At 49.8% G+C, this 23,559-nt stretch overlaps 1 protein-coding gene across 7 annotated transcripts in view; it reads left to right on the top strand.

Annotated features, from left to right (window-relative positions):
* NDST1 (N-deacetylase and N-sulfotransferase 1) overlaps positions 1–20,962 on the top strand; it is a 69,114-nt gene extending 48,152 nt beyond the window's left edge. For 6 of the 7 annotated variants that reach the window (XM_033406734.2, XM_033406733.2, XM_049707795.1 and 3 more), the window contains exons 7-15: positions 841–969; positions 2,240–2,422; positions 3,349–3,445; positions 4,671–4,794; positions 6,720–6,894; positions 9,589–9,759; positions 10,426–10,535; positions 12,251–12,353; positions 15,870–20,962. In XM_033406734.2, coding sequence (XP_033262625.1) covers positions 841–969; positions 2,240–2,422; positions 3,349–3,445; positions 4,671–4,794; positions 6,720–6,894; positions 9,589–9,759; positions 10,426–10,535; positions 12,251–12,353; positions 15,870–15,989 — 1,212 coding nt within the window. In that variant the 3' untranslated portion in view covers positions 15,990–20,962. The other variant, XM_033406738.2, reaches the window with a different exon arrangement.
* Positions 20,963–23,559: the final 2,597 nt, after the last annotated feature.

Genomic DNA, 23,559 nt, shown 5'->3' with positions numbered 1-23,559 from the left:
TTTTAAGAGGATTTCCATCATTCTGGCTGCTATGAGTTGCAAAGCCTGTAGGGGGCCAAGTGGGGAGCAGGGAGACCAGTTAGGAGGCCGCTGCAGTCTTCCCGTTGAGGCATAGTGGCTTGGACCAGGGTGCAATGCTGGGTCGTGATCACATTCTGGACATACTTAGAAGTTACAGCCAACAGGAATTGCTGATGACTTGGATATAGAGTATGGGAGAGAGAGGTAAGGCAAGGATGACTCCAGGTTTTTGGCCTCAGCCACTGGAGTGGCTAGACGGTTCTCATCAGTCCAGATGGGCAGTCATGGGAAGGCCAGATTCATGCCTGCATCCATCTATCCTCTGACCTCCCAGGCGTTCCTACTGACTCTGGGGATGAGGCGGTGACGAGACGGGTGAGTTCTCTGCCCTCCTGGATCGCATACTAAACAGCTAAACCAATGTACAACCGAGAGTGCTACGAGGCAGGTTGTAAAGCCAGGAGAGAAGTCACCGAGTGTGCCTGGGAGAGCTGCTCTAGAGAGGGGCAGGGACCCTCGCTGGGCACACAGTCCAAGTTTCCAGAAACATTCTCACTTGACTGTCCCTGTTAGTTTGGAGTCTGCTCATTTTGTACAGAGAAATATGAAAAGTGTTTACATATGTAAAATGGCAAGGGCCCCTGGGCTTACGTGGGGAGTGTCACAGGCTGCAGGTCTTTGGTGGAGAAGACCCCCAGGGGTTGGGGTGTGTGTGGTCACACAAGAGGCTGCCTTTCTGAGGTCCCCTTTCTGGTGACCCTGCTCGTCACCATCCGTGCCTGGAGAAGCCATAGCTCCTCTCTCCCGCCCCATCCTCAGGTCCTCCCGCGGCAGACCTGCGGCCTCTTCACACACACGATCTTCTACAACGAGTACCCAGGCGGCTCCAGCGAGCTGGACAAGATCATCAACGGGGGCGAGCTCTTCCTCACAGTGCTCCTCAACCCTGTGAGTGCTCCACAGCCCTTGGCTGGCGGTGAGGAGGGGCTGCCGGACAGTCGGACAGTCGGCTGCAGCCGAGGCAGGCCTTCCCAGGCCTGGGGGGAGGGGCAGGAGCAAGTGTGCAGCCAGGAGTTGGGAAACCTGCACTCTAGCCCTGGCTGTGTCCCCGCTCCTCTGCATGACCTTGGTGGAGAATCTGAGTACTCTTTTGGTCCCTTTTATAATCTTGCACTTCCATACAATAGTGTTGGCACTTTTTTTAAAATACATTTATTTATTTGTTTATTTATTTTTGGCTGCATTGGGCCTTCGTTGTTGCGCACGGGTTTTCTCTGATTGCAGTGAGCGGGGGCTACTCTTCGTTGCGGAGCATGGGCTCTAGGCACACGGGCTTCAGTAGTTGCAGCATGCAGGCTCAGTAGTTGTGGCTTACGGGCTCTAGAGCACAGGCTCGGTAGTTGTGGCACACGGGCTTAGTTGCTCCGCGGCATGTGGGATCTTCCCGGACCAGGGATTGAACCCGTGTCCCCTGCATCGGCAGGCGGACTCTCAACCACTGCGCCACCAGGGAAGCCCCCCCTTTTTTTTTTAACTTGTTATTTTGTTTTTTTTTTAATTTTTGAATTTAATGAATTGATTTTTTTTTATACAGCAGGTACTTATTAGTCTGCACCACCAGGGAAGTCCATTAGTGTTGGCATTTTTGTCTGTTCTTTTTCCAATCTTTGTGTTTGTGTATAAATATATAAATATTGTATAAATATACATAGTAAACTGAATCTGTTAAGCTATATATCAAACTACATATCTACATAGATGGATAGTTTAAAATGCACTATATATATAGTTCAGCTGAAAGTTCAGCTGAACTTTCTGGGTCTCTCTTTCCTTATCTGTGAAATGGAAATAATCATCCATGCTTTAATAATATTAGAGAGATATCAAGTGGTGGTGTTATCAGCTTTATGGGGTAACCGTGTACCCCTTATCTTCCATGCACCCCCTCACCCTCCTGCCAAAAAAGTAGAAAAGAGCACCCATATGACTGCACAGGAGGTCAGCTTCCCCCTTCAGGTGTCAGACCAGATTCACCTGGCTGTACCTAGCCCAAGCTCACACGGTGAGTTTATTGACGGCCCCGGTGAACCTTGGACTGGTCATTGAGCGCGGCCCTACAAGCTCAAGCAAGACCAGAGGGTCAGAAGTGGGGGTGAAGGTAGTGAAAGGGGCTCAGAGGCTGACTGGCCCCGCCTCGCATCTTCCCTCCCCGGAGCAGATTAGCATCTTCATGACGCACCTGTCCAACTACGGGAACGACCGCCTGGGCCTGTACACCTTCAAGCACCTGGTGCGTTTCCTGCACTCTTGGACCAACCTCCGGCTGCAGACACTGCCCCCGGTGCAGCTGGCCCAGAAGTACTTCCAGATCTTCTCTGAGGAGAAGGACCCGCTCTGGCAGGTGGGTGGGATGGGTGGCCTGGGTGCCTCATTGCAGGGATGGAAAGCCTACCACCCATGGGCATGCACCCCAGGTATGGTCTCAGGGACTCAGTCCTCAGGCCCTCATGCTCTCTCAAGTGTAAACTCAGGGGCACACTTGCTCACCAGCGTGGGCATGCTTGCTTGTTCTTGTGCACACTAGACCTTCCATGCAGACCTGTGTGCATGCATACTCACCTCTGAAAAACAGCACCACAGAACTGTAGGTGAACACAGTGTACACAAGTGTGGAAAGCAGCTGCCCTGCCTGGCATGTACCTTCTCACTCCAGCAGGCTCTGAGCATGGGGAAGGGGACTGATCAGAGGGCTTGGGGGACAGTTCTTGGGGAAGTTGCCCCAGGGCGCTGTAAAAAACTGGAAGCAGAAGCTGGAATTGATGGTCTCAGGGGTCCACAAACCATGGCTTGTGAGCCAGTCTGGCCTGCAGTCTGTTTTTGTAAATAAAGTTTTATTGGAACATGGCCACACTCATTCTTGTACGTACCATCTGTGGCTGCTTTCAAGCTACAACAGCAGAGCTGAGTAGTTGCAACAGACCGGATAGTACCCAAGCCTAAAATACAATATTTACTAAACATTTCAAAAGATTTACTAAACTTTATAGAGAAAGTTTGCTGACCTCTTGCTGAACTTTTAAATTCAACAATAGGAGCTCGTGAGCCAAGTGTTGTGCTGTGCATTTTACTAGGCTATGTCTGGGAGCGTGAGACTGACTAGAAATGGTCGCTGCCTGCCAGCCGTTCAGTGTCCCGAGATGGGGATGTGACAAGGGCACATGCAGTTACACTTGTCATTCAGGGCTGTAAGAGCCACATATCCATGTGCAGTGGGAGTCCAGTGTCCATTCTTGGGCACCCCTGACATCTCTTCCCCTGTTGTTTTAGGATCCCTGTGAAGACAAACGCCATAAAGACATCTGGTCCAAGGAGAAGACGTGTGACCGCTTCCCAAAGCTCCTCATCATTGGCCCCCAGAAAACAGGCAGGTCTCTCCATTCTTGACCAGCCTCCCCCAGTGCCTGCTCTCTCAGCCACAGGATTCTGGGGGCCACCATGCCCTATTCCCACTCCCCAGTAATCTGCCCCCTCTTTCCCAGGAAGTGAGAGTGAAGCTGGGGTGAACATGAATTGCCCATCAGTGTGGAGGTGGGAAGAGGATAGAGGATGGGCATTGGATTCTCCTATCTGTCCTGAACCACAGCCTCAGGGAGCTCTCCCTGTGTCCTGGTGGGAGTCTCAGAGTAAAATCAGAGAAGCCCAGATCGGCTACTCTGCATGTTGGAGCAGTGCCAGGCAAAACTGGTTCAGAGCAAAGAAGACTGTGATCAATTAGTCATGTCTGCCAGAGGTACAGGAGGGAGCAGAGAAGAGATGGTTGCTAAGTATTTACCATGTGCACTATATGGCATGGACGGGTACTCCCATGTTACAGACAAAACACTCAAGGCTCAGAGAAGTTAAGTGATTTCCCTAACACATTTAGTTAGGAAATGGCAGATCCAGGTCTGGAACCCTGGTCTCTGTGACCCCAAAACTTATACTCTTGATCACCAAACTCTGTAGTCTCCATCTCTTCTGGAACCTCTCATTATAGCATATTACCTGTAGTCTCACATGTAGGAAAGGAATGAACTCTCTAAAGGAGGGGGTCGGTCCTGTACTGTCAATTAGGGGAGGGAGTATGAGTGAAGGAAGGGTACCCAAAGAGGAGGCATCTGAGCCAGATTTCTTAGCCCTTCAAGAATTTCATATCAGCACACTGGAGAGTCTGGAACTCCCTTGTCCTTGAGTTCCTCCCAAGTGCCAGAGAGCACAGAGGCCCAGAGCCAGAGGGACCAGCAGAAACCGTCTAATTCCTGGATTATGAGGAGACAGTAATCCAGTGGACATGACTGCTGGAGTACAGTGGTGAGAGGATTCTGAGGCCAAGTCTTTGTTTAGTGATGAAGAATGCTGTGATGGTTTAGTGATGTCTGCAGTGGATGCAGGCGTTGGCGCGCCCACGTTCAAGCCATGTATTTGTCCATCCTGAGTTTAGTATGATTCCTTCATGGTAGAGATGAGGAAACTAAACCCAGAGAAGGGAAGGGACTTTTCCAGTATCTCCCAGTGAGTAATGGAGAGCCAGGACCAGAACCCAGAATTTCAGACTCCATCTTTGTGTTGGCGTGCTGGGCCCAGGTCTCACCTACCTTCCCTCCCCACAGGCACCACGGCCCTCTACCTGTTCCTGGGCATGCACCCCGACCTCAGCAGCAACTACCCCAGCTCTGAGACCTTTGAGGAGATCCAGTTTTTTAATGGCCACAACTATCACAAAGGCATCGACTGGTGAGTGGGCCTTTCTGTCAACAGTGGGATGGGATGGTCACCATGGAGTTTGCCCAGGAGGAGGTCTGCTGTGGCCACAGCAGGAAGCAGCTGGCGCTCGCTTACACACAGCTAATTCCTGTAAACAGGGACAAAACATGGTGACCCTTGAGTCATGATGCTGGAGCCTGGTCACAGATGGGATAGTTGATGAGGAAGCCCTTTGCCCCTTTACATTATTGCCTGGGCTCTGAGAATACTAAGAAATCAAAGTCCAGCCCCTCCCTCGCCTGCACAGAAACACCCTGAGTCCCAGAGGAGAAGAGGAACATGCCCGAGGTCCCGAGAGCTGGGGCTGAAATCCAAGGGTTCTGACCCGAAGGCTGGCCCTTCCCACTGTGTATGGCTGACTGTGGAGCAGGAGGTGCTCTTGTGAGCCCTTCCGAGGTGGCTTTCTAGCCTTCAGGGAGTCTCCTGGGGAGGTGGTTGAAATTGCAGATTCTCACCAGAACCTGTCACCAGCGGTTGTAACACATGTATTACTCTTGTTTATTATTTTTATGTCAGTGATTTACCTGAGTAGAGAGATCATGGGCATTCTTCTGTTTGTGTTGTGGTATTTTTCTGTGTGTATTTCCATCAGTCTCTTTCTAGCTGTCTTTCAATTAACCAATCATCTGTCTGTCAATCTACCTGTCTATTTCTCGCTCCAATATTGCCACAATCTCTTATCTAAAACCCACTGTAGCCAGATGCATTATTGAAAGTCATCTCTTTCCGGATTTAGAGAGACACAGTATATTTAACAGCACCTTCACCAAGGTCTGGGGCAGTGCCCATTAGCAAATACATTAATATATCTGTAGCAAAGTATGTCAATATTTATGCCAAGTAAGATTCATAAGTCCAGTTTTGCTGCCAAATGTCTTTGCTACAAACTTAGGAAAAAAGCTTCTTTCTCAGAGCTTTCTCCATTTAGATACAACAAATGATGGATTGTGGACGTAAAAATGCTATTTTGTAGAGAAAATTCGGAAATGTGAGAGAGCTAGCAGTTTCTCGGCTCCATTCTCAAGATTTTGATTTTGTTTGTAGGGGTGCAGAAATCTCACAAGCCCCCAGGTGATTCTGATTTCTGATAAAGGGGTCCCTGGGACCACCTAAGAGAAACCCTATCTCACAGGATAGAGTAGGGATCCTACGTCCTTAACTGGGGTAGGCTTTGTGGGGTTTGGTTCCCTCAAACCCCTGGAGTTGTACCTCTATTTTGCCTCAGTAGGTGCTCCTGGGAGGGTCTGGAGTGTTCACTTAGTTTTCTGAGGGCCCCTCAACCTACAGGTGATCTCAAAGGACTGGTGTGGACAGTCACTCTGGGTGTGATGTGGGAGGTTCATCTGGGAAGCTATCAGGTTCACCCGTATGAGGCCGGGGAGGGGGTATGGGTGGCAGGAGGTGAACCCCGTCCCCGCCTTGTCTCCTGGTCCACAGTAGCAGCTTAGAAAGCACCATCAGAGGTCAGTCTGGAGGCAGCAGAGGGCGTCCCTCCCCTCAGTGCTGGCGTCCCCAGCTCAGAGGCATCCCCGCTTGCCCCCTAGCGGCAGTGAGAGTTAGGGCCCTGCCAGTTTCACTCTGGGACCATCCCATTTAGGATGGAAAGATGCAGCCCTCTTCCCATACCCTGCCACCCATACCACACCCACAAGTCTTCACATCCTCCTGACCCCAGAGTCTCCCTGAAAAAGGAATGAATTCATAAAAGGGAGACTGCCAAGTGACCACTCCGTCTAGGACCCCTGCCAGAAGTGAGTCCTTGTTTGACTGAGAGCCATGTGCCTGCTTGCTTTCTCAAGTTCCACCCCCAGCCACCGCGGCCCTCCCAGCTGCATCCCTCAGGCCCCTTCATCCTGGGTCTTGCCTGCGAGCCCTGCTCTCTGGGCTTCCTCTAGGTACATGGAGTTCTTCCCTATCCCCTCCAACACCACCTCTGACTTCTACTTTGAGAAAAGCGCCAACTACTTTGATTCGGAAGTGGCTCCCCGGCGGGCGGCTGCCCTGTTACCCAAGGCCAAGGTCTTGACCATCCTCATCAACCCAGCAGACCGAGCCTATTCCTGGTACCAGGTGAGCCGGGGTGGGGCCCTGGGTGGGGGTACGGGCTCTGTCTACCGCTCAGCCACCAATAAATACCAGCAAATATTTATTTAAAATTTATTTATTTATTTAAATTTTATTTATTTAAATTTTATTTATTTATTTTTGGCTGTGTTGGGTCTTCATTGTGGTGCATGGGCTTCTCATTGCAGTGGCTTCTCTCGTTGCGGAGCACGGGCTCTAGGCGCTTGGGCTTCAGTAGTTGTGGCTCACGGGCTCTAGAGCACAGGCTCAGTAGTTGTGTCGCACAGGCTTAGTTGCTCCGCGGCATGTGGGATCTTCCTGGACCAGGGCTCGAACCCGTGTCCCCTGCATTGGCAGGCGGATTCTTAACCCCTGGGCCACCAGGGAAGTCCCTCAGCAAATATTTATTTTGCGCCTCCTTTGTGCCAGCCCTCAGTAGGCTCCTGGAATGCCGTGGTGGGTAAGAATGGTCCCGCCTCCACTGCACTTCTAGCCCGGAGGAGAAGCCAGGCAGAAATCCATGTTGAATACCAGCCGAGTTACCTGCTCACCCTCCCAGCTTCGTCTGGGGACCTGCCTCTGACTCTGACACCAACAAGAGGTGGAGGCTGATTCCATCTTGATGAAGCCTAGATTCGGTGAACAGTGATCTGGGCTCATACTAACTGTGGCCTCCTTGCTGGGCACGGGGTGGAAGAGGGGTGGGACATCTGAGAAGGACAAGACACAGGACCTGCCATTCTTAGTGGAGAATGCAAATGCTCGATCAGGTAAGGAAGTTACGTGGACTGTGGTTTGTGCTAGAGAGTGTGACTCCTAGTTTCTACTTGACTATGTAAGAACTAGAATTTTCTTTAATTTCAATGACCTGACTTAATTTTTTCTGAACATCATTCCACTGGGCTTACAGGAAAGCTTAGGCTCTGGCCATTTGGGGGTTTTCCTCCCCTGCCTGCCAGTCTTCCTAGGATTATGCCACAGTGCCAGGGTGTGGGGCTTCCTCGTCTAGAGCCGATCAAGGAAGGCCCCTCTAGGTCTGGCCACCCTCTGAGCCTCCTCTCTGGGGCCTCATTGTGGCCACAGGCTGGTAGGAGGCAGGTGCAGACCCTCTTTGCTCCCTGTTCCCACAGACCTCTCTCTCTCTTCTCACTCCCCAAGCCTGGGGACCCTCCTCGTCTGGTGGGCAATCTCTCTCCTCCACTTGCTTCTCTAGGACTTTCTGTCTATACCTCAGTATTCTCCTTGCCTCTGGGCTTTGTCTTTGGGGGAATAAAGGCCACTTCTCTTTTCTGCTCTGCCGAGTGTTCCCCACCTCCTGGCAATGAGCAGAGATTGGCTGTCTGCTCTTATCGGGGGAAGGAAAGAGGAAGGAGAAGGCTGTAGAGGGAAAGTGGCCCTGGCTGAAGTCCGTCCCCATTCTGTTCTAATGCTCCTGCTCTACCTCTTCACCTCATTGGAACGTCACGGCAGTTTTCTAGAGGGCAGAGGGCTTTGTGCATGTCCCCTCGCATAGATGAGAAGACCAAGGTTCAGCAAGCCAGGTGACTAGCTCAAGTTCATGTGCTGCCATTTTGAACCCAGCTCCTCGAGGTCTAAGACCCTGTTCTTTCTTCTGTCCATGGTCGAGGTGGGATAAGGAGAAGGGGGACTAATTCCTACCAGGAGGATCCAGGAAGGTGCTGGAGGGAGAGGTAGGACAGTGGCCTGCCTCAGAGGGGAGGTCAGGAGGGGGAGCTGTTATGCACCATTATTGCACCTCCCCCACCCGAGCTCTGTGATCCTCAGTGGAGGTGTAGGGGCTCTTGAGGGTTACCCCTGGTGGACAGGTTCCTGATCTCTGGACTTGGGAATTATGCAGATGCCGACTGCCTGTGGCATTATTTTAGGTGGTTCAAACCTGGTGTTTTCCCCTTTCCAATTCTTTCCCAATCCTTCTGTCTTAGACTGCTTGGGTTGCCATAGCAAAATATTATAGGTTGGGTGGATTAAACAACAGAATTTTTTTCTCACAGTCCTGGAGCCTAGAAGTCTAAATCCAAGATCAAGGTGACAGTCGATTTGGTTCCTGGTGAGAGCTCTCTTTCTGGCTTTTAGACAGCCACCTTCTGTGTCCTCACATGGCAGAGCAAGCAAGCAAACTTTGGTGCCTCTTCTTACAAGGGCACCAATCCCATCACAGGGGCCCCACCCTCATGACTGTATCAGGACCTGTAGCAGACATTTGTATCTGCCTGGTGTTTGAGAACACTGCTTTATTTTTATTGTATTTATGAATGATTACCTTTATATATGACAACTGATTCTAATTTTCTATTTATGGAGACAGTATTGAGTTTTATTTTGAAATACATTTACGTGAATAAGAAAGATGATTCAATGCAAAGAAACTTACGTTGACTTGTCACATACAGGTGGTTTATGGATATGGCAGAAATCACAGAGGTGGTGTGAAGCAACCAGCATTTGGAAGCTCTGATCTAGTCCAACTCCCATCTCTCAAAGATGGGGAAACTAGGGCTCCCAGGGGCTATGACTTCCCTGAAGTCACAGGGTAATGACAGGTAGAACCAGAACTTGAACCCAGGGCTCCTGGTTCCAGCTCAGGGTCTTCTGGCTGCCTCCTGGTTTCTGTCCCACAAAAGCCTCTTCCCTTGGTCCCTCCACGTGACATGCTGACCCTCTCTCTCCCCTTGTCTGCAGCACCAGCGAGCCCATGATGACCCAGTAGCCCTGAAGTACACCTTCCACGAGGTGATCACAGCTGCGCCCGATGCATCCTTGAAACTGCGCGCCCTCCAGAACCGCTGCCTGGTCCCCGGCTGGTATGCCACCCACATTGAGCGCTGGCTCAGCGCCTTTCACGCCAACCAGGTAGCTGCCTGTCCCTGACCCTCGGGAGGGCAATCACGGCCCTGGCTCTGGGCGGTTAGCAGAGCGCCTCAAACTCTCTTTTACCAGTTACAGGGCCAGACATGGTGTCATTGGAGAGTTAGATCTTTGGGGCCTTCAAAGGTTTCAGTCTTGTTTATCCCAAGCCCTTGTCCCATCACAACAGGCTCTTTATCCCTAAGGGGACCCAAAAAGCTCTGGGATAGGCCCCTGGGAGTGAGGGAGACAGGCGTGTGTGACGGAGGGAGAGCCTGGTTGCAGAGGTAGATGGGGCCAGATTGCTGAGGCATTTTAGGGAAACCCTTGGAGGATTTAGGCAGGAGAGTGACATGTGGTCCAAAAACTTGGAGAGAGGCAGAGAGGGGGTGTCATAGGGATATGAGGGGCAGGCAGGGTTTTGCCGATAGCCTAAACCCTAGGAGAGGATGGCATTGGTCAGAGGAAGCTGGCAGAAAGCAGGGAGTTAGTTAGACTGCCCAGGACTGAGGCATGGGGGCACCTCCCGTCCACAGGTGGAGGAAGAAGCAGTCTACAGAGTGTGGGGTCCCCAATTTATAACCATGGCTGCTGACCCAGAAGACTGGGGGCCTGTTTGCCACTGGAGTGAAAACAGGTTCAGATCACACTCTCCTTTTGCTTTTTTCCCAGATTCTGGTCTTGGATGGCAAACTGCTGCGAACGGAACCTGCCAAAGTGATGGACACAGTGCAAAAGTTCCTTGGGGTGACGAACACCATTGACTACCACAAAACCTTGGCGTGAGTGTTACCCTGGCCTTTCAACGGGGGGATGTCCTGAGCAGGCACCTGGGCCCAAAAGCCAAAGGCTTGAATGATTAGGAGAAAAACACAGATTAGTCAGCAAATGTGAGGAAGTACGCATGTCCCTGATGGCAGTCTAGCAGGAAAGTTAACGTGACTTGAGTCATATTAATAAAGATATTGACTCAGGAAAAAGGGAGGTGATGACTCTGTTCTACTCTGGTCAGTCCTACACCTGGGGTGTTCTTTTCACTCTGGGCTGAACATTTTCAGTGTTTTACCTAAGTAAGTTAGACCAGCAATGAGCAATTCCAGTTCCCACAAGGGTTTCTTATCATTAGATTATGACTTCAATATAATTTAAGGAAAAAGATACTATAAATATTGTCATTGACTAATCATTCCCATCACTCAAAACCCAGTGCAAGTGCACTGAGAACGCTGTCCCAAGATGGATAAGTGCCAGCCTGTGTTGAAGGGGCTCAGGGCTGGGGAGAGGCTGTCTCCTAGGGTATATCACAGACAGGTGACACACTCATCTGAATGAGGGAGTCTCAAGAGAAGGAGAAACAGTCACCTTCCCCAGCTACCTTCTTAGGAAAGCCCTTCAGCAAGAATATTCCCTTCTCCTTACTTTGGAAGTTGAAAACGGAAGGTGGAAAACGGTAGTCAGTCCTTCCCTTTGAGGGTAGAAAGGAGCAGCAGCTGCGGGTATGGCTGTGGCAGTAGAGATGCCTGGGTTAGGATCCCAGACCTCTTCTTTAACTGTGGGCCTCGGACATGTGTCGTAGTTCCTTCAAGCCTCACTTTCCTTCTCCGTAAGTTGGGGATAAAGGTAATAATTCCCACCTCCGGAGGGTCACTGTCTTGAATGAAAGCATGTGGGTGGGGCTCTTGGCTCAGTGCCCGGGATGTACTAATCTCAGTAAATGATAGCTACTCTCATCATCATCATCACCACCATTACCATCACATGTGCCTACCCTGGGACCCATTCAAAAATCCCTATCTCCCTCTCCTGCCAAATGTGAACTGTGTTTTCCTTCTGTCCTCATGCCCAAGAACCTCCTAATGGTTCCTGATCTGGGACTGAATTCTGATGCCATTATGCCTCTCCTCCCCATGACAGCATCAGATCTCCTCTCCCCAAAATACCTTTGAAGGTCCAGCATGACTTCAATTCTGAAGGCAGTCTTGCTCTATCATTTCTGAAATTCATTAGAAAAAAACCACAACTTTCCAGTGATGCACATGCTTAAAGGCAACTGTAGATACAGCATTTCTTGATAAAGATTGAATTTATTAAAAAGCAAAAGAACCTCCACTAAACTTTTTTCCCCCTACTGGGTTCTCACCCCCGAGCTGGAGAGTGCTAAGAGGACCCCCAGAATAAGGAAGGATGGGAAGTGTTCATGTTAGGGACTTGCTGCAGCAACTGAGCCTGCCTAGTCAGGAGAAGAGAGATCTCAGAGCGTGCGGCCTGCCTTCTGCTGAGAAGAGGGGGCAGGTGTGTTTAGTGGAGCCCAGAGCCAGAGCTTGGGCAAACAGATGCAAGTATCAGTCCCACAGACCAGAGTTTGCCTATGCGAGTGGATCCTGTGATTTTCTAGGAGGCTCTGCCATTCCTGAGGTCTGTGAACATTGCCTGAAGTGGGAAGGGGCTGGGCTCGGCCGGGCCAGCTCCCACCCACAGGCTTTCCCCACCTTCACAGGTTTGATCCAAAGAAAGGATTTTGGTGCCAGCTGCTCGAAGGAGGAAAAACCAAGTGTCTAGGCAAAAGCAAGGGCCGGAAATACCCAGAGATGGACTTGGATGTAAGTAGCAGACCTGCTGCCTGCGGCAGGGGAATAAATGTTGGGGGTCCCTGTACTGGAGGGAGTCTTCTCTTTACCTGACACCCAGCACTCAATGGTCTTGGCATTTCTTGGGTGGTGTTCTTAACAGGAGGAAATGTGGGCTAGGGGATATAGTGGATCAGAATTGATTTAGTCAAATGAGTATTTCTTCTACAAGGGCTGAATGCAATGGGGCTTTGAGAATGAATCAGAGCTGCTCTTTGCCTTCAAGGAGCTCCTAGTCTAGGAGGGAAATGAGTCACATGTGCCAACAAGTAGAATACAAGGGAGGAAGTGTTTTGTGTAGTTAGGTATGAACAAGTGCTGTGAGACTTCAGAACAAGGACATGCCACTTGAAGTTGGATGGGTAAGAAGGCTTCTCAGATGAGGTGGGGGGGTGGGGGGGTGTCTCTCGAGTTGGGTCTGGAAGGACGGGGTGGTATTTGGACCTATGGCATGGAAGGATAAGGCATTCTTGTAGGAGGGGGTGGCATGTATAAGGATATAGGGGAAAGGGCACACACTGTGACTCTGGTTACATTTCCCTTTTTTTTCCATTACCCCTTGATAATTTTTTAAAAACTGAAGTATAGTTGATTTATAATATTGTGGTAGTTTCTTGTTCCCTGTGGTATACAGTAAATTCTTGTTGCTTATCTGTTTTATATATAGCAGTATACCTGTTAATCCCATTCTCCTAATTTGTCCCTCCCCCTTCCCTTTCCCCTTTGGTAACCATAAGTTTGTTTTCTGAGTCTGTTTTGTAAATAGATTTATTCTTTAGATTCCACATATAAGTGATATCATACGGTATTTGTCTTTCTGTCTGACTTACTTCACTTAGTATGATATTCTCTAGGTCCATCCACATTGCTGCAAATGGCAATATTTCATTCTTTTTAATGGCTGAGTATTTTATCCGTTCATCTGTTGATGGACACTTAGGTTGCTTCCACATCTTGACTATTGTAAATAGTGCTGCTATTAAATTGGGGTGCATGTATCTTTTCAAATTAGAGTTTTTGTCTTTTCTGGATATATGCCCAGGAGGGGATTGTTGGATCATATTGTATAGATCTAGTTTTAGTTTTTTAAGGAACTTCCATACTGTTCTCCGTAGTGGCTGCACCAATTTATATTCCCACCAACAGTGTAGGAAGGTTCCCTTTTCTCCACACCCTCTCCAGCATTTGTCATTTGTAGATATTTTAATGATGGCCATTTTGACTGGTGTGAGGGGCTGTCTCATTGTAGTTTTGATTTGCATTTCTCTAATAATTAGCAATGTTGAGCATCTTTTCATGTGCCTCTGGCCATCTGTATGTCTTCTTTGGAGAAACGTCTATTTATGGCTTCTGCCCAGTTTTTGATTGGGTTGTTTTGATATTGAGCCGCATGGGCTGTTTATATATTTTGGAGATTAATCCTTTGTTGGTTGCTTCATTTGCAAATATTTTCTCCCATTCTGAGGGTTGTCTTTTTGTTTTGTTCATGGTTTCATTTGCTGTGCAAAAGCTTTTAATTAGTTCCCATTTGTTTATTTTTGGTTTTATTTTCATTACTCTAGGAGGTGGGTCAAAAAAGATCTTGCCGCGATTTATGTCAGAGAGTGTTCTGCCTATGTTTTCCTCTAAGAGTTTTATAGTATCCGGCCTTACATCTAGGTATTTCATTCTTTTTGATGCGATGGTAAATGGGATTGTTTCCTTAATTTCTCTTTCTGATCTTTCATTGTTTGTTAGTGTATAGGAATGCAAGAGATTTCTGTGTATTAATTTTGTATCCTGCAACTTTATCGAATTCATTGATGAGGTCTAGTAGTTTTCTGGTAGCATCTTTAGCATTTTCTGTATATAGTATCATGTCATCTGCAAACAGTGACAGTTTTACTTCTTCTTTTCCAATTTGGATTCCTTTTATTTCTTCTTTTTCTCTAATTGCCGTGGCTAGGACTTCTAAAAACTATGTTGAATAAAAATGGTGAGAGTGGACATCACTGTCTTCTTCCTGATCTTAGAGGAAATGCTTTCAGCTTTTCACCATTGAGAATGATGTTAGCTGTAGGTTTTTCATATATGGACTTTATTATGTTAAGGTAGGTTCCTTCTATGCCTACTTTCTGGAGAGTTTTTAATCATAAATGGGTGTTGCATTTTGTCAAAAGCTTTTTCTGCATCTATTGAGATGATCATATGGTTTTTATTCTTCAAGTTGTTAATATGGTGTATCACATTGATTGATTTGCAGATATTGAAAAATCCTTGCATCCCTGGGATAAATCCCACTTGATCATGCTCCTTTAAATGTATTGTTGGATTCAGTTTGCTAGTATTTTGTTGAGGATAAAGATCAGAGCAGAAATAGAGATGAAAACAATAGCAAAGATCAATAAAACTAAAAGCTGGTTCTTTGAGAAGATACACAAAATTGATAAACCTTTAGCTAGACTCACCAAGAAAAAAAGGAGGGCTTCCCTGGTGGCGCAATGGTTAAGAATCCACCTGCCAATGCAGGGGACATGGGTTCAAGCCCTGGTCCGGGAAGATCCCACATGCTGCGGACCAACGAAGCCTGTGCTCTGCAACTACTGAAGCCCAGGCACCTAGAGCTAGTGCTCTGCAACAAGAGAAGCCACTGCAGTGAGAAGCCTGCGCAACACCATGAAGAGTAGCCCCGGCTCGCCGCAACTAGAGACAGCCCCACGCACAGCAACGAAGACCCAACACAGCCAAAAATAAAAGTTTTTTTAAAAAAGAGAGGACTCAAATCAATGAAATTAGAAATGAAGAAGGAGACGTAACAACTGACACCACAGAAATACAAAGGATCCTAAGAGACTATGACAAGCACCTATATGCCAATAAAATGGACAACCTAGAAAAAATGGACAAATTCTTAGCAAGGTACAATCTTCCAAGACTGAACCAGAAAGGAATAGAAAATATGAACATACCAATCACAAGTACTGAAATTGAAACAGTGATTAAAAAACTCCCAACCAAAGTCCATGACCAGATGTCTTCACAGGTGAATTCTATCAAACATTTAGAGAAGAGTTAACACCTATCCTTCTGAAACTCTTCCCAAAAATTACACAGGAAGGAACACTCCCAAACTCATTCTACGAGGCCACCATCACTCTGATACCAAAACCAGACAAAGATACCACAAAAAAAGGAAATTACAGGCCAGTATCACTAGTGAACATAGATGCAAAAATCCTCAACAAAATACTATGTTTCCCTTTTCTTGTTTGCCCCTGGTTTTAATTCTCTCTCTTCTCCCTGTCAATCACAAGAATTTTGACCTTGTGTGCTGTATTTTGGTGCTCCTACTATATGAGTTTTCTTTTGAAGGTTGTGATTTTGAAGAAGATTGTGAATAAATAATGGGAGTGTGGGATGATGCCAACAGAATGGTGGTTTTTAAAGAAGAGGGGGGGTCACTCTTGAGTCAGCACATGACCAAGATCTGAGCTTTCCTTCCTGTTACAGTCCCGTGCCTTCCTGAAGGACTATTACCGGGACCACAACATTGAGCTTTCCAAGCTGCTGTACAAGATGGGCCAGACACTGCCCACCTGGCTACGGGAGGAGCTCCAGAACACCAGGTAGCCACGGCCACCACAGCCAGACTGAATGTGACGGCAGGGACGTCCCGCCACACGCTGAGCCAGACTGACCTGCAGAGTGGGGAGCTGGGCCCGGGCTGGCCAAGTACTTACAAGCAATACTCTGCTGCAGCCCAGGTAGGGCCAGGAGAAGAGCCCAGGCAGGTCCACACGCACCTCAGAGCGTCCAGTGCTGGGTTGGTGGCCTCTAGGACCTCCTTCGCCAACCAGGGTCCATTCTGCTCATAGTTTTTCATGGGGAGGCCACTTCCTGTTGGTGGAAGACCACAAGCTGGTAGGAAGCAGTCCACAGGACTCTGTTTTCCGTCCCTGTGTTCCACCCACCCTACCCTCTCCATCCCATCACTCCCTGCTCCAGTAGGGTGTCCACTCAGTAGTATTTTCCCTGTCCTCCAGACAACGAGGAGAAGAGCCCAGCTGGGGCTTTTGCCAAACCAGGGAGAGAGATTGGACGTTTCCGTGATGGTTCAAGCCAGGCTCTTCAGAGGGGTCAGCTGGGAACCCAGAGGTGGTCCCTAGGCTGGGTGTGAGCGTGTCCAGCTCGAGAGAACGCTGGACCTCCACACCCATTCTGCTTCATACCTTCCCATCTCACCTTCCCTCTTTAGAGAAAGAATCGCTGGTTCCTCCAGTACCCACCCAGTCCTAAAGGCCTCCTTCAGGGCCCTGGGGCACTGCCACGCATTTGGACCCAGAGACCCAGGCCTCAACCCTACCCCGTTCTTCCCCCTGGGATATGACATGTGTGGTGTTTCCTGTGGTAAAGGACTGAGGCGGTCGTGGAGTCGGCCGTATACATGTCCCAGTGTACATATGTTGTCCCTAAGCCCCCCTGGCCTTGGCCCCTGGCAGATGCTGGGCAGACTTGATGAGACTGCCATCCCTGCTCTGCGCCAGCTGCCTGTGGCCAAGGGTTTCTAGAGAGCCCCTTAACCTCCCAAATACTAAGAAGCTAAAGTATTTTAATATTTTTTTTTCTTGGTGCCAGAGTTTATACCCTGGGTGCTGGGGTCGCACTGTGTTACATATATATATATAACATGTATATATATATATATATATATATATTATATTTTTTTTGGTTGGGTTTGTTTTTAATTCAGTCGTACAAAATGGTGGCAGGCCCCAGTCCCAAAGGGCGTCGTATCTCAGTGCTAGAGAATGGGATGGAAGGGGGGGGGGGCGTGTTCATGTGCGGAGGCCTCAAGGACACAGTATGGAAGTGCCCCAAAGGGCGTCGTATCTCAGTGCTAGAGAATGGGATGGAAGGGGGGGGGGCGTGTTCATGTGCGGAGGCCTCAAGGACACAGCATGGAAGTGCCCTGGGAGAGGGCAAGTGCCATGGCCGCCCCGGGGCTGCCCCAGGTGAACAGGTGGCGGGATGCATAAGGAAGACCTACTCTTTCCAGGAGATCTGGCTTCATGAAGCGCGGTGACCCTGGGGCACTTTTGGCCAAAGGAAACAGCCAGGCTGGGGTAGGAGACCCCGGGGCTTAAAGGCTGGCCTGTTCCCCTTCCCCTCACATGGTGCTAGGTTGGGAGCTGCCCTGGGAGCCACAGAACTGTCTCCAGGCCCCCTGCCGACAAGGGGGGGGGGTCTCTGGGCTATTTTCTGGTTGGGGCCTGCTCCTACCCACCCCTCCCGCCCCCATCTTTTAACAATGTGAAGTGACTAAGGCTGGGGTGCCTTTCCCCAGCCCCTCCCACTGCCAGTTCAGCTTTGAACTGACACCTGGGAAATCCTTTCTGGAGAGCCTTGTCTTGTTCAGAAGACTCTACCATGTTGGGGCTGAAGAGTCCTTCAATGGGTGTGGACACAGGTCCAGAAATGGGAGGTGGCCTCCGGGGCTGATGTCACAGAACCGATTGGGAGCAGGGCCAAGAATTGAACTCGAGGCTCCCAATGCCGCGCCCAGTGCTCTTCTTCCAGTGCCACACTGCCTCTGAGCCCGTCCTTGGGACCCTACTCTGTGCCAGGTTGCTGTCCCTCCTTTAGTCACGCCCTTGGTCATTCCAGGATATGGGGACAAACCACTCCTTCCCAGCCAGGGTGCCTTTGAGCCTTCTCAGTTCCAGATCTGCATTTGCATCCCTGTCGTGCTCTCCCCACCTCAAAAGGTTCTTTCCCAGCCTGGGAGCCTGGATCTTAGTTCCCAGGGTCTCCACTGGGATGGAGAAGTGGAATGTCCTACGGGGCCAGCTGCATCTGGCTCTACTGCCTCCCGAGTGAAGCGTTTCCATCATGCTTCTCACTGGGGCCTTAGAACCCGGGAACCCTGGTTGCTGCTAACCCTGCAGGGGATGAGAAGCAGAGTGTCTGAGGACAGGGTGGCATGTCTGCGTGTACGCTTGTGAAGACTTACCTGCACCAGGAACCAGACTCCCAGAGCGGGCAGCGGCTTCCATAGTGCAAAACCTGGGCCTCGCTTCCCGTCTGTCAGCGCGGGGCTCTGCTGCATGACCCGTGAGGATGTCACAGCTCCCACCATCTGAGATCTTCCCTCTGGGCCTGGACACCTGGGCAGGCTGCCCAGAGCCTGTCCTCGTGGGGCGGGCAGGTCCGCTCCCCTCATCCTCTGGCCTGAGGAAGAAACAGGCAGGTTTGAGGCCCTGTGGTAGCAGAGGAAATGCTGGAGACTTTTGTCCAGGCCCTTCTGGGAGGCTGGGGACTTGACCTGTCACATGTTCTCAGTCTGTCTTGTCACTGCTACTTTTTCCCTTCCCACTAACGAATCTCTCTCGAGAACCCACTTCCAGGACCGGTAGGTACTGGGGAGGGGAGAGAAGTCCCTCTAGGTTCTCTCAGCTGCTGAGCACACAGATTTCCCCCCCCCACCACCACCACCACGAGAGGAGAAAACCAGAGGTCAGTGGGTGCAGTATCCTCAGCATCTTCCATGTTACTAAGTCACTGGCCAAAAACAAGAAAAAAACCTCTACCATCCCTTCTGCCATCTCCTCCACACACCTGTGCCTCAAGCTCGGTGCAGGTGGGATGTGCAGCTGCCTCCGTCACTCGGGGCTCTAGAGCTGCCCACAGTGCGGGCATCTTGCACCTGGAGAAGGAGTCTGAGGTTTAAAGACTGGTCTCTTTCGAGCCCCTACGTAGGAGCAGCCGGTGCCTCTGGGGCCCAGCTGAGGGAGCAGTGGTCTGTTCCCAGTAGAAGAATACTACTAGGTTGACTCGCAGAGATTGCTGGTCCCAACATCGAGCCGTCCCCACAGGTTTGTTAGGAGAAAGAGCAAGTAAATAAGTAAGTGTTGTACCAAATATTTTATCATGAGCTCCCACTGCCCACCATTCAGACTTAAAATTAGTGTTTTGCCACATTTTAATCTTTCCTTCCGTACAAGCATATTTTCTCTGAACTAGTTTAAAAGTTGCAAACAGAAGGAGACTCCACCCCAAATGCTTCAGCCTGCATCTCCTAAGAGCTAGGACATTCTCCTACAATTGGCCCAGTATCACACCCAGTATCACAACAGTAATTTCCCAGCAACATCTGCTAATCAACCCATATTCACAGTTCTCCCAAATAACTTACACCTGGTTTTGGAATCGGGAACTAGTTAAGGTACACATGTCGCATCGAACTGTGTTTCCTAAAATCTCTTTCAAGTCAGTAAACTTTCCCTTCTGCTCACTCTGGTTGTTTGAGTGACATTATTTCGGAGGCTAGCAGGCTGCTGTCCTATAGAAGTCCCACATGCTGGATTTGTCTGTTTCTTCACGGTGTCACAGAACAAGTTCCTCTAACCCCTGTATTGGCAAGGGTGATTTAGGCTATGGGGATTGGTACCTTTTGTGCTGACTTGAAAACTTCAGTCCATCCTAAGATGCCCCTCTGCTGTCACCTGTACCAAGTGCCAAGTCAGCAGAGGGGCCTGCCAGAGCTGGAGAGGGCGAGGGAGGAGGCATCACAGCCGTGCCTGGGAGGGTCTAGAAAGAAGAGGCTGGACCACGCAGTGTGGGCCTGTCGGGAATGAGACATCCCGGACTCAGAAGATCCTGTGCTGCCCCCTTTGCTCCTGGTGATGGAGCACAGGGCACCAAAGAGCATCTCTCTTTCTCTCTGTTTTGTGGTCTCTGGGTTTTCATTTCCTGGAGGCCCATGGTCTGTGTGCACTGGAGCAGAGCCAGCCCCTGGGATGCACCAACGAAGGGCTCCGCGGGGGGGCGCTGCCCCACCCAAACTGCGGTTGCAGAGAAGAGCACTGGGCTGGAGGCAGGAGATGTGAAATTTTGTCCCAGTTGAGTACACTGAGTAGCTGAGTGACAGTTTTCCTCCCAGGGACTCAATTTCCCCATCTAGAATGAGCAGATGGGCCTACAGCATGGATTTTCAGACATCAAAGAAGGAAGCAGGTCTGCTGTAGTTGAAGTGAGGATGGAGGTCCCAGGCCCCCCGCACCGCTGCCCAAGAGGCACTGCTGGGTCCCCAGGGCTGCCTGCCCCCAGAGGCTTTCCCTCGCCAGCTCAGACAGCCAGAGACATTTTTTAGTTCCCACAAGGGAGAGGCATGGGCTTTGTGTGGGGTCAATGTCAAGGGCCTATGGGGGGACTCTGGCTGTGTTTTATCCTAATAAGTTCACCCCTCCCTCTCTCCTTCCTCTCTGTGGCCCTTGAGGAGAATGAGGGCCGAGAGGGTTTTCTATGACTGTGCTAGCTTTTATTATCAGCAAGAGGGCTCCTTTTGTAATTTGTGCATGAAATTCATGTCATTTCCTGGGGAGAGGAGAGGGCTGACTGGAGAGGGTGCGGGGCACATTAGGGGAGCAGGCAGAGGTTTCCTTCCCTCGTGGGAGTGCGGAGAGGAGTAGAGAGGGGGGCGCTACCCCGCTCACCTGGTCAGGGCTCTCAAACCAGCCGTTTTGGGTTGTGTTAAAAGTGGGAACCTTCCCTCCATTAATGTACAATCTTGAACTAACTGCTAATAAAGTGGGGTTCTGTTTGTACACATTGGTCCTGTCTGTCCGTCTGTCTGACGTTTTTGCAAGGCCCGCAGGGGAGGGTGGAAAGAAGGATGTTCACATGCACGGCCAGTCTGGCCACCCCCGTACACACAAGGTGACTGTGAAAGATCAGTTCAATGGATTGTAAACTGAAGCTTTTCTAGATAGCAGAGGCCTGTCCCAGGACAGCCAGTGGGGTGTCTCAGGTGACAAAGAGCCCTCAGCCACGCTAGATGGTTGAGAAGTGCTGGGGCTGGAGCACTGCACTGAGAAGAGCCTCAGTCTAGAATTAGTTCTGCTATCAGTGTGTGAAGTGACCGGGCCAAGTCACTCTTATGCTTTGATCCTCGGTTTCCCTCATCTCTTAGGGGTGTGGAAGGAGTTGGACTCAGTGGCTACTCTGGCGAACTTGCTTAAAATGCAGATTCTCCGGCTGTGCCCCTAGAGATTCCTCTCTGGCAGATGTGGGGTGCGGCCCGAGCACCTGCATTTTAACAACCTCTTCAGCACTCTGGGAAACCCTGGCTCAGATAGAGGGCTTCTACGGGTTCTAATTAATTCAGAGTCCCACTGCCCGAGGAATGAAAACTTTGGGTAAAAACCAATGACTTCCTAGCCCTCCCAGCCTGGTTGAGTTTGAGATTTGCGGGGGAGGGGCAGAGGCAGGGAGCAGAGAGGCAGGAGCCTCTATGGAACTTTACGAAATGCACATTCCCAGGCTCCCCCAGTCCCGTCCACTCAGTCAGAACCTCTGGCAGGGAGACCCAGAAATGTGGCTTTTAAACAAACTCCCTGCCGCACAGGAAAGTGTGGGAACACTGAATCAGGCCACAAAGGATGAGCCAGAGAAACTCCACAGAATTGTGGACGGCTGCCCTGGGGCATGCTGGGACACAGCTGGGAGCACATCAAAACACCAACCCCAATGGTACAAGGGCAGCACTTGCAGACACCTGTTTGGGGTTTGTCAGCTGGGAGCTTGGTATGGGTCGTGGGGCAACAAGAACATGGGTGGAGGCTGCATTAATGGGAGCAGTGGATCTGCATGATACAGGTGCGCTTCGGTGCTGGGTAGGTGGTCAGGCTACATCAGAGATTTTTGAATTTTAAAACAGCCTTTTGTTTTTTAAAGAGAAACTTAATTAAAACCAGGTAGAGGCAGGAAGGGTGTTTCTGGTTGGATTTGGGGTGAGTATCTGGACTGTCATCAGTTCAACTGCTCTCTGTCACCATACTATCTTGGAACCCTAGAAATCCTTGAAACACACTATGAAAGCCCAGCCCAGGTGCTCTCAGAGGTCCCAAGAGTCCTGCAATTCTAATAGGTTGAGTGAACAAAGACACATCGAACCCTCCTCACCCCCTAAGTGAGGAGACCACTCAGGGGACATGGTGCCCCAGGAGCAGTGCTGGATCCTGGAAGTGGGCATTTCCCTCAGAGAAGCCCTGGATCAGGTGTACAGGGCAGTGTGTTCCGTCATAGCAAAGCCCAAGAAACAACTTAGATGTCCATCTAGAGGGGATCAGCTAAGTAGCCACTCGTGTGGCCACATGCTGAAACATGACGATGGAGGAGAGAATAATCAGCTCAGTCTCCAGGTCCCACCAGGAAATATCTTTGAGACTGACCTAAGTGTGACCATTTGTGGAAAGAGAATGCTCCCTAACTAAGTACACATACATACTCTGCTGGCTCATACTGCTTATGCTATTCTGCATTTTTTTTCCTGGCAATGTAGCTATCTCTCTCTCTCTCACGCCAAACTGTTAACTGGTTAGTTCTGGAAGAGGGCGCAGGGAAAGGGGAGAAGATTTCAAAGGGGACTTTAGCTTTGGCTGAAATACTTTACTAAACACAATGAAAATGCATGTATCAGTTGTGGAATGAAAAAGTCTTAAAAGTAATTAGAAATGGGTGAAGCAGAAAGGGGGTCCAGGCAGCTGGACTGTTGTGGGATGCTACCGTGAAAGCAGCCCTGCTGTTCCCCCAGCCCACAGGCACCCAAAGTGTGGGGCCTGAGGAGGCCCTGGCTGTTGGGGGGAAGTTCTTGCCTTGCTGCAGGTACCCTGAGCACTTGTCAAGCCCCTGAGCTGAGGATTCCGACTCGCTGTGTGACTATAGGTGACTCAGCTCCCACATGCTCACAAATGGGGGAGTTAGAGTGAACACCAGTGTTGGGACAAACCGACATTGCTTGCCTGAGAAGGACACAGCCTAACGCCTGTGAAATTCCTGACAAACACATCAACATGAATCTACCCAAGGAGAAACACTGGCACATCCACGTTGAGGGACATTATGCAAAATAACTGGCCTGAATTCTAAAATTGTCAGGGTCATGGAGGATAAAGAAAGGCGGAGAAATGGTTCAAGATTAAAGGATACTGAAGAGACCTGGCAATCAAATGTCACTTATGATCCTGGAGGGGTCCTAGACCAGGAAAGAGTTACTATAAAGAGCACCATATTGACAACCGGCAAAATGTGAATATGGACTGTGTACACTGGGTAATAGTACTTTATCAATGTTAAGTTACGTGATTTTGATTACTGTTCTGTTAGAGTATGTCATTGCTCTTAAGTCGTACATGCTGAAATA

Source organism: Orcinus orca, chromosome 3, assembly GCF_937001465.1.
Source record: "Orcinus orca chromosome 3, mOrcOrc1.1, whole genome shotgun sequence".
Taxonomy (NCBI): domain Eukaryota; kingdom Metazoa; phylum Chordata; class Mammalia; order Artiodactyla; family Delphinidae; genus Orcinus; species Orcinus orca.
This window is presented reverse-complemented; position numbering and strand designations above follow the sequence as displayed.